This window comes from Gorilla gorilla, chromosome 15, assembly GCF_029281585.2.
Source record: "Gorilla gorilla gorilla isolate KB3781 chromosome 15, NHGRI_mGorGor1-v2.1_pri, whole genome shotgun sequence".
In the NCBI taxonomy this organism is placed as follows: Eukaryota; Metazoa; Chordata; class Mammalia; order Primates; family Hominidae; genus Gorilla; species Gorilla gorilla.
The window spans coordinates 87845159-87856329 of NC_073239.2; the positions used below are offsets into that span (position 1 = coordinate 87845159).

Here is an 11171-nt window from a genome sequence, read left to right on the forward strand (position 1 = left end):
ACCCCAGAGAGTAAGCCTACATTTCTCCAATCATCTTTTGGAGACCTTTTTTCCTTTTTACAAAAAGGAAAGATGAAAGGGCCAGCAGTAGCCAGGCACTTTTGGATCCTGTGACCTTGGCATCGTGTCTGTTGGAACTTGCCTGTTTGTTTTAGGGAGGGGAGTCCCTTTTTGACTGTGATTAAAGCATGTGTGCATGTTGTTAAACACACAGCATACCTTTTACTTAAAATAATAACTTTTTAATAAAAATGGGCAAATATTGGAGGTTATTGTGCTACTTGGATTTTAGTGTTTTCGTTTTATACTGTTTATGACAAAATAAATGGTTGACATAATTATTCTTACCCTTTAGAGAAGCTGAAGTGAGGAGGAAGAGTCTGGCTTTTTACATATTGCTGGAGATATTACCATTATAGACATACTGTTGTTTCTTGTATGTATTTTATTATATAATGTGTAAGATACTGCTACACATTATCGTATTTTATATAAATTTCTTGGGTACTAAACAGTGAACCCACTGACCATAGTAGCTACATCGTGGTCATTGTTACTGTTCTTTCCTTCACCTCTGCCTTTCTCCCTTTCATCTTCTACCCACCATTTCCATTCTTTCTTTTCCCTACCTTTATTCCTCTCCTTACCTCCTTCTCTTTCCTTTTTTCACTTTTCTACCTTCAAATATTTTAGCGCCCAATAGTATTCAAGGCATTCTACTTAGTGTGGGTTGGGGAGTGGGTCTTATACTGAAAGAGATTGTGATCTCATAGTAGGTGTGATATAAGTAACCAAAGATAAAGATGTGATATATGTTACCAAGGGGCCAGGCGCGGTGGCTCACGCCTGTAATTCCAGCACTTTGGGAGGCCGAGGTAGGTGGATCATGAGGTTGGGAGATTGAGACCAGCCTGGCTAGTATGGTGAAACTCCGTCTCTACTAAAAATACAGAAAATTAGCTGGGTGTGGTGGCATGCACCTGTATTCCCAGCTACCCAGGAGGCAGAGGCAGGAGAATTGCTTGAACCCGGGAGGTGGAGGTTGTAGTGAGCCGAGATGGCACCACTGAACTCCAGCCTGGGCAACAGAGTGAGACTCCGTCTCAAAAAAAAAAAAAAAGATAACGAAGTAAAAATTGCCATAGGAATGGTACAGAAGAAGAGCTAATGATTTCATAGGATAAAATAATTGTTTCCAGCTGGAGAGACAGGCATGGCTTCTTGGGGCAGGTGGCCTTGCCTGATACGCTCTCTAGTTAGAAGTAACCTTTCTTCCCTGGTATCCATAATCCTTCCTATGGCACTTGTCATAGAGAAGAAACAGTGGAATATTTTAGTATATGCAAAGCACTTAAATAAAAAATTTCACCCTCAAGTGTTAAAAGGTACTATTTTTTCTTAATCTTTACATTTTCATTTTTAGGAAATTTAATGGGTGAGGGTAAACAGGAAAATTAAAATAATCCATGTCATAATTGATTGTATCATGAGCATTAATATCTTTAAGTGTTTTTCTACAGTGACACTTTGGGGAATGCATTGCATTTGGATGTACTGTAGTTTATATTCTGGAGCCCTGTTGTTTCACTTGTAAATAGTCATGATTCTTTTTGAGGGGAAGCATAATGCAGGAAAGTATGAAGAATAAAATATAACCACTCTATTATACCTGTTAAGAATGTTTTTGTCAACAAGTAATAGAATACTCAACTAATAGTGACTTAAAGAAGTAGTTGTTTTTCACCTAAATCTGGAGGTGATTGTGTAGCATTTGTGTTCAGCAGCCTAATGTTAGGCCTCTGGATTGGCATCTCTGCAGTTCTCTAGGCTTTTTTCTCAGGGTTGCAGGATGAGCACAGCAGCTTCAATCAAGACCCTGTTTGAAAAGTTAGGAAGCAAGCAGTAGTGTGGGACAGAGATTTTCCTTGATCACTTTCTTCTCAGACACACAAAGACGTTTTCCTGAAGCCCTCCAGCAGATTCTCCCACATGTTCATTCACCAGAACTAGTTCATACACCTACCTCTAGACCAGGGACTGGGCGTACTTTGGGTGTATGACCAATTTTGGAACAAAATAGGGAGATTGTTAAAGAAGGAGAAAGGGAATACTTTGAGCTTCTGAGCAAATGACTACCATATCCGTGTTTAAAAATTTTTTTTTAAGTTTAAATTCCTAGATGGGTATGCATAAAATGGTGTTTTTGTTTTCTTGTTTGTTTTTAAATTTCTGTCTAGGAAGTTATGTTTAATTCTAGCAGAAAAATAGCATATGTTAATTCTATAACTTATGTAGCAGGTGTTGTAAGAATGAAACTTTCTTTTGCGATAAAATGCTTTTTGGTTTTTTTCTTGCTGGCAAATTGCAATGTCTTTTATGGCTAATTGAAAGCAGAAATTAGGAAAAACTAGAAGAACCAAGCTTAATAAAATAGTTCAAAATTATTACAAAGCTTTTTTTTATTGGCTACCTCAAGAGTTTATTTGTAGTTTCAACCTATATATGTATGCATATTTTTATTTACTTTTTCACCGGCATGTAACTTACACAGCGTAGCGCACACCTTCAGTGTATAGATAGCTAAGTGAATTTTTACATCTGTGTGCACCCATTCAGTTGCCATCCAGATCAAGAAAGGCCTTCATGTCCCTTCAAAGTCAACATTAACTTATATTTTGAGTGATTTCTTGTGATATACACCTACTAAATCAAACCAATGAAGAGGAAGACGTGGTAAAGTATAAAGTAGTATATGAATGTTCCTAATTTTATTTTACAGTGCTAACTTTGCTTGACTGTTTTCTTCTTTGAATCCATGAAAACGAGTTATAGGAAGAGTTGCTAAGACTTGTTGATTTAGTAACCGTTATGTTATCTTTGGTTTCCTTAATGTGTTTGTGGAATTTGTGGTATTTATTTATATGATTTTCATGGTAGTATAATAAATAATGGCTGTGAAATTTTAGGGAAGTGTTAAACTATCTTGAATATAAGCACTAAAAGCTCAACAATCAGGTTTTAATTTTCTCCTTATAGTTTGTGCTAAAAATTCATTTTTCATGGATGCCTTAGACTTTTATTGATTTATTTTTTAATGTTCTGTCTATAAAGAAGTACTTACTTTTGTCTCCAACTAAAGAAGGTACATAATGATACACTTACAATTCGATGGTTAGACTTACGTTGCACTTTGTAGTGTATGTTAATGTTTGTCTGCCAAACCTTCCTTTTATACCCTAAGAAGTCTAAATTTATTTCAGGTAGACATAAAGCCTGGTTTTGCTTTTGTTTATAACATGAACATGTCATTATGTAGTATAAAAATGATAATTGTATGACATGAGTTGCTTGAGATTGGAGGATCTGGGTCTGGGGGGCTCCGTCAGTCCTGAGCATGCAGAGGGATTGGGTAGCTCCGCATATCAGTAAGACACACGCAGCCTGTGCCACAGCCAACAGGTTGCGTGGCTCCAATAGAGCTTGTCCAACAAGTGTCTTCTAATATTGATAAAAATGATCGATAACATGTTTTGATCATATAATTTTGTTTGATAATCTTGCTAGTGTGTATTGATAATGACATAGCTAGCATTTTAATTAGTTTTATTTACTTCATGTCATGTTTTCAGATTGGATCTGGTTCCTCGCGTCTTGGAACAGCAGCAACTATTAAAGGTAGGTGTGATCTAACTTAAAAGTTGCACCTGTCTTTCCCTTTCATTTTGGTTGTAATGAAGATAACAGTACTGTACATTCAAATGTAATGAAAAAAATCATTCTTGAAATTCTTTTATAGATAAAATTATTTATCTTATTAAAGGTTGGTTGACTTAAATTGTGTTCTCTTTCATCATCCAAATTTCACAGAAGTGTTTGACCACTTACATTACATTGCGTGAATTACATAAGTTTTGATCTATAAGAAACTTCCTTGCCCTTGAGGGAAAACACTTTTGTGGGTTTTAGTGGGGTTCATGGAAAACTAAGTAATTTGATGTGAAACCTTTTAATGTGGGCACAAATGAAAGAACAAAAAAGAGCAAGTTATTTTCTGCTATTTGATCTATTCAGATAAATTCATATTGTTTTCACCCTATAGTTTTTTAGGTTAATAATTTTCCCTGGGAAGGAAATTCATGTTGGGTCAAGTTATGTAATTTGCATTCCTTTTTAAATTCCACTTGTTTTTAAAGAAACAGTTTTGTTAGTTTACATTTTGAAGCTTTCCACATTGTTTGGTTTGTAGTTCTGTGAGAATAATTAAGTGCTCTGATAGTCCATGATACTTCCTGCTAGTTCAGTGCATCTTCCATTATTGTAACCTTTGATACACAAAAACTACTTTAGTTGATAGACATTAGTACTCCTTGATGTATTAATACTTCCTTGGTTATGCCACCCTACAGCCTTACTGTTAATATAAGGTCCTCACATGTTTCTTAACTTTGTAGGAGATACAGACACTGCTAAGACTTCTGATGATATCAGTTTAAGTCTGGGCCAAAGTTCTAGTCTTTGTAAGGAAGGAAGTGAAGAACAAGGTAAGAACATTATACTTTACCATGATGTCATATACTGTGGTGACCAGAGTTAATTTGTAGAATATGCTGCATACAATTTGGCAGAAGTTTATAACAATTTAATATGATATTTAAGGAAACATTGACATAAAATGTTATGGGGATAGTAGTAATACAGAGTTACACATGCTTTTAGCTTACTTGAACTCAGTTATACATGTTCTGCCAGATAAACATGGAGAGAGAAATTCTATGAGCATATGCCCCAGAGTGAATATGAGATGGGAGATAAGAATCTGCTATTCTTTTAGTTGGTCAGACCAACTAGCCCAGCTTAGGGATAACCTAGTATGTAAAACTGTTACTTTCCATTCAGTACGATCTCTAAATGCCAGCTGCTTCATCTCTTGCCAACTGCAAAAACAGCAATAAGTTTTGACATAGTGTCTTAGTCCATGTGCATTGCTATAAAGAAATACCTGAGATTGGGTGCCTTGTACTTGGGTGCTTTTTTGGAATATAGTACCCTATCATTGTTTCTTTGCTTCTGCGGACTGCCCTATCTAACCCTATACCCCATTCCTAAAACTGAAAAGACCTTTACATGTACTGTGTGGGCCGGGCGCAGTGGCTCATGCCTGTAATCCCAGCACTTTGGGAGGCTGAGGTGGGTGGAGTTCGAGACCAGCCTGGGCAACATGGCGAAACCCCGTCTCTACTAAAAATACAAAAATTATCCAGGGTAATGGTACACGCCTGTAATCCTAGCTGCTCAGCAGGTTGAGGCACGAGAATCGCTTGAACCTGGGAGGCAGAGGTTGTAGTGAGCCAAGATCGTGTGACTGCACTCCAGCCTGGGTGAAAGAGCGAGACTCTGTCTCAAATAGAGAAACACACACACACATACAGGTACATATGTGTGTATGTATGTACTGTGTGGTATGGAAACTTTTTTAAAACAATTAAAGGTGAATCAACTGGCTGTGGTGGCTGATGCCTGTAACCCCAGCATTTTGGGAGGCCAAGGCAGGAGGATCGCTTGAGTCCAGGAGTTTGAATCCAGCCTGGGTAACATAGTGAGATGCCTATCTCTACAAAAAATAAAAAAAATTTACCCGGGCATGATGGTGTGTGCCTATAGTCTCAGCTACTTGGAAGGCTGAGGTGGGAGGATCGCTTGATCCCAGGAGGTTGAGGCAGCAATAAGTTGTGGTAGTGCCATCGCACTCCAGCCTGGGCAACAGAGGGAGACCCTTTCTCTCTCTGTCAATCAACCAATCAATCAGTCAATATCAATTTCTTTAAGAATTATAATATCCTTTTCTATAATATGAGACCATCACAGTGTCTCAACAACTAGATAATAATCTCAGGGGTTGGTGCCCTTGTGTTTAGGGATTATATATCTTATTTTATATCTGGAGAGTACCATATGCAAACAAGATTTTTATAGTCTGGCAGGTTGGGAATTATATACACACAAATCTACCCTTGCAACTATACATTAACATAGACAGTGATGTCTGACATGCACTGGGTGCATACTATTGGCCAAGTTTGGGGTCAACATACTTTTCTCTAAAGGACCAAATAGCTTTGTAGGCCATGTGGTCTCTCTTGCTACTCAGCTACTCAACTCTGCCATTGTAGAGTGAAAGGAGTCATAAACGATACATAAATAGTGGGCATGGCTGTGCCATCCTAAAATTTGGTTTATAAAAACAAGTTTGAGGGCTGGATTTGGCTTCATGGGACTTAGTTTGTCAACCCCTGGTTTAAGTCCTCTTCTAAGCATTTTATATGCATTTACCCAGTTAATCTTCACTATAAACGTTTGAAGTTGGCACTGTTATTATTCTCACTTTACAGATGAGCATGTTATTGCTTAGAGAGAAATTATAAGAAACTTGCTCAAAGTCCCACAGCTACAAAGTGACAGTCCTATAATTCAAATCTAGTTTTGAATTATGCTTTTTAAAATCTATGCTATACTACTTTATATAGTTTTAAAACTTGCTTTTATCATGCAACATTTTTCCATATGTTTAACATTTAACAAATATTGTCGAGTACTCTTGGCACTGTTTTAAGTACTGGAAATAAATCAGTGAACAAAAAGATAAAAAGCCACCCTCATGTGGCTTCTATACTATTAATATGGAATCATACTGGTAGCAATCAACATATACTGTAGTAAGTAGAGACAGAAGATAGGGATTGGTGGGGACTAGGGAAATTTTAATTTTAAATAGCATAGTTGAGGGCAGGCTTCTCTGAGAGCAAAGACCTGAAGAAGGAGGAGTGAGCTCTCAGGATATCTGAGGGGAGGGGCCCCCTCCACGCAGAGGGAACAGCAAGGGCAAAGCCCTAAAGCAAGAGCATGCCTGTCAGGTTTGAGAAATATTGTGGCTGGCTCAGAGTAAGTGAAGGGCCAAACAGTATGGAGTTTTGCAAGCCATTTTAAAGGTGCTAATTTTAATTCTGAGTGAGATAAGGAACTGCTAAAGGGTTGTATTTCATTTCAGTGGAATCACTCTGGCTCCTATTTTGAGGAATATATTAAAAGGGGCAAAAGTTGAAGCAGGGACCTCACTCAGCAGATTATTGCAGCAATCCAGAACACAGATCAGAGTAGTGAGAAGTAGTCTGACTGTGTGTGTAGAAGATACTAAGAAGACAGGTTATGGATTTGGATATACTATGTGAGAGAAGTAGTGGTCATAGATGAAGGCTTTTGAGTTACACATCAGGGAGGATGGGGGCCCGCCAACTGAAAGGGGAAAGACTGAGGAGGAGCAGATTCAGGGTGGGGAGAGCAAGGGGGGTAAGTTAGGGGGTTCAGTTCAGGGCCTATCAGGTGCTGTTAGACCTGTAAGCAGCAATGAGTAGATAAGAGAGGTCCAGATTTCAGGTAAGAGGTCTAGGTTGGGGGTTTTAGATTCAGGAGTTGCCAGTGGATAAATAAAAACAACAACAAAAATCAGTCATGTCAGTTAAGGGGTTGGGTATTATGAAGTTGATGAAGTATCAGGGCAAGCATACTTGTTAGCTGCTTGGGGTTTATGTGGCCTTGACTTCTTGATCCAAATCCCTTTTCTTGGCTATGGTTTGGCGCCACCTAGTGGCAAATGTTCATGCTGGCTTAAATATCGTTTGGTACTCTTACTCCTCTGGTTTGCATTTACAGGATGAATAGCCTTTAGTTGGTTAACAGTTAGTTGATTAGTTGGCACTCATTTTGTCACATGATTCAGGATGACTGGGGGAAAACAGGATATTGGGGTATATCTTCAACTTTTTCACTTCTAAGATAATCTACAGTTTCCCTACCTCTCGCTCATACCTTCCCTATCCAAGATCAGAACTTCAGACCGTCCCCATGGGAATATGGGGGCTGGGTAGAAGGTAGAGGAACTAGTTGCAGGTATTTCTGAATTTTAGTTTGTCATGGGGATAGAAAACTGGATGAGATTTACAAAGAGGGAGTATAGGTAGAAAAGTGAAAAGTTCTAGCTGGGTGCAGTGACTTACCCCTATAATCCCAGCACTTCGAGAGGCCAAGGTGGGAGGATCGCTGGAGGCCAGGAGTTCAATACCAGCCTGGGCAACATGGTGAAGCCCTGCCTCTAAGAAAAAATACAAAAAATTACCTGGGTGTGGTGCCGTGTACCTGTAGCTCAGCTACCCAAGAGGCTGAGGCAGGAGGACTGCTTGAGCCTAGGAGATCAAGACTGCGGTGAGCCATGATTGCAGCACTACACTCCAGCCTGAGTGACAGAGCAAGACTCTGTCTCAAAAAAAAAAAAAAAAAAAGAAAAAGTGAAAAGTTTTAAGATGTGAACCCTGAGCCTCTTTAGTTTAAGAAGTCCAAGAGACTGAGTAGGAACAACTAGTGAGATCAAAGGAAAACCAAGACTGTTATCCACCTGTGTTCAAGGAGAATGGATTTACCAGCTTTGTCAAGTGCTGCCGATAGGTCAGGTGACATGCAGACTGAGACTTGACCATTGGATTGAACAATTTAGGGGGTGTTGGTGACCTTGATAAGCACAGTCTTAGGGGAGTTGAATTGGAATACAAAGAGAATTGGAGGAGAAGAATCAGACAGTGAATACAGACAACTCTTTCAGTGAATTTTTGTAAAGGTGATAGCAAGCAGGAGAAGTAAAGATAAGGGAGGGATTTCGATTTTGTAAGATGTTGTAAGAGATATAACAACATGTTTGTATAATTGATTATTATCCATAATCAATTGATAGGGATGATCAGAGAGAGAAAGAAGGTATGATTTTTGTTTATAAAAGTAACATATGTTAACTTTAGAAAATATAGTTAAGTATGAAGAAAAAATTTAGACCTCTGCCACTGATAAACTTTTTTTTGCATATCATTTTTTCATATTTTTTTGCTTTGATATAATTCAGTGGTTTTTAGAATATTATGCATCCATCACCACTATCTAAATCCAGAACATTTTCATTACTCCAGTAAGAAACCTGCACCCATTACACTCCCCATTTCCCCTTCAAGCAGCCCCTGACAACCTCTAGTTTACTGTTTCTTTGAATTTGCCTATTCTGGACATTTCATATAAACACAATTATATGTGTTTTTTTTTTTTAATGTGTCTGGCTTCTTTCACTTACCTTATTCTGGCATGTATCAGGATGTTATTTCTTTTTATGGCTAACTGTGGTATATCACTTTTCGCATTTATAAAAATATGCGCACATATACCATTAGCATTCATTTAAATTTACAGAACTGGAATTGTGGTTTTTTTTGTTTGTTTGTTTGTTTGTTTTGAGACGGAGTCTCGCTCTGTTGCCCAGGATGGAGTGTGCAGTGGTGTATTTTTAGTAGAGATGGGGTTTCACCATGTTGGCCTGGCTGATCTCGAACTCCTGACCTCGTGATCCACCTGCCTCGGCCTCCCAAAGTGCTGGGATTACAGGCGTGAGCCACTGCACCCAGCCAGTGCCACCTTTTTCACTTAATTATTTTCTCATGTTATTACATAATCTTTGAAAATGTTTTTAGTGCCTGTATGATATTATTAGTGGACCACATATTCAATCATTATTTATAGGACATTGTTATACTTTTTGTGCTTTAAGAACTTTTATAATAACATGACATGAACAACTTTGTGCTAAAAACCTTGTACGCATATTTGACTATCCTTTAGCAACAATTTCTTACCTTCAAGGTAAGAATACCTTTTCAAGTTTCTTGGCCATATTGCCAGATTGCTTTAAGAAGGTTACACCAGTTGGTACCACCATGAGCAGTATGTCTTTCTTATTCTAAACGCCACTAATAACAATTACTTAAAAAAAAGTTTGATTCGATGAAAAATGTATCTTTTTGTGTTGATTTGAGCCTCTTAACTTTGATATAATCTTTTTCATATGGGTAACAGTAAGAAAAAATATATTTACCTGAAAATTTCCTGAAACCACCGAAATTCTTTCTGACAAAATTAAACCTTTCGTGGTATATTTGTTTAGCAGTATCGAAAAAAGTGCATGTATTAAAGTAAGTTTGGCTGTGTCTTTTAAAATGAAATACTTACATTTCTGTTTTATTAATTTATCAGAAGGAAGTTGGTTTTGATCATTAGCATTAAAAAACTTTTGTTATCTTAGATTTAGTGATTTTCAACTACTTGCTCAGAGTCGATAAGTTTTCTGTAAAATTCATATCCTTGAAATGTGAATATCACACCAACCGATAATTGCTTATTAGAGATAAAGAGTTTTTAGAAATAACATTATAATTTAATACTACAAAACGTACAATGCTAGCTTTTAAATTTTGATATTTAGAAGATATAAGAACGCAACTACAGTAGCAGCTGTGTTGGGAAAATAAAGAACAGGGGTTTTACTTATCTTGAAAACTTTAAAATGTAAAATAAAGTGTAATTGGACATTTATACACTATAATTTTTATGGTGCACTCCAGAGGCTATCCATGAATTTTTAATTAATTAATCATAGCTAAATCTACATTTAGATTTTTAAAAATTACATAAACATTTTTAATAACTCATTCCTTTCTTTTAATCTTAGGGGGAAATGTCTGCTTTGGTCATTGAGATTCTACTGGGAAGACTCAGATTTACTGTAGAATCTGTTATTTTACTTTGTCTATCCAGCTATGACAAGACAATAATTTTTCTTTTTATTGAACTAACAGCAGGTTCAGATGTCCTTGTCTGTCAAAACATATATTTAAAAATCAGCTATTTTGCAGTTTGGTTGTCAAGCTATATTCCAAGATAAATTACAATGTAGGTAGGTAGGTAGATACATTGATTTATAGCTGTATTTACATTTATATATATAGTATGTATGATAAGTCACTAATCATTGGTCTGGATGGAGGGTTAAAGCAGTGGTCTTACAGATACAAGAAGGTAAGTATTTTTTTCATGAAGTATTTTTTAATTGCTATACCAATAATGAAAGATAAAATGCAGTATTTTGCTCTGTAATTATTGCTGTTTTTACCATTCTGAACAGCAAGAGGATGTCTTACATCATTATATCTTGTTTAGGCATTGGTCAGCTTATTTTTGTTTGTTTGTTTCTGATTACTCTAGGTTTTCTTGATTTGTAAAATAATCGTATTAGCTTTTTGAAAGGA

The 11171-nt window shown here is 37.0% G+C and overlaps 1 protein-coding gene across 10 annotated transcripts in view; it reads left to right on the forward strand.

Annotated features, from left to right (window-relative positions):
• The window catches only part of PCNX1 (pecanex 1), a 207376-nt gene that overhangs the window by 56735 nt on the left and 139470 nt on the right, over positions 1 to 11171 (forward strand). For 9 of the 10 annotated variants that reach the window (XM_031001771.3, XM_031001775.3, XM_063697936.1 and 6 more), the window contains exons 4-5: positions 3630 to 3675; positions 4452 to 4541. In XM_031001771.3, the coding sequence (XP_030857631.1) occupies positions 3630 to 3675; positions 4452 to 4541 (136 nt within the window). Of the gene's footprint in view, positions 1 to 3629; positions 3676 to 4451; positions 4542 to 10558; positions 10820 to 11171 lie in introns of those variants that run through there. The other variant, XM_055362221.2, reaches the window with a different exon arrangement.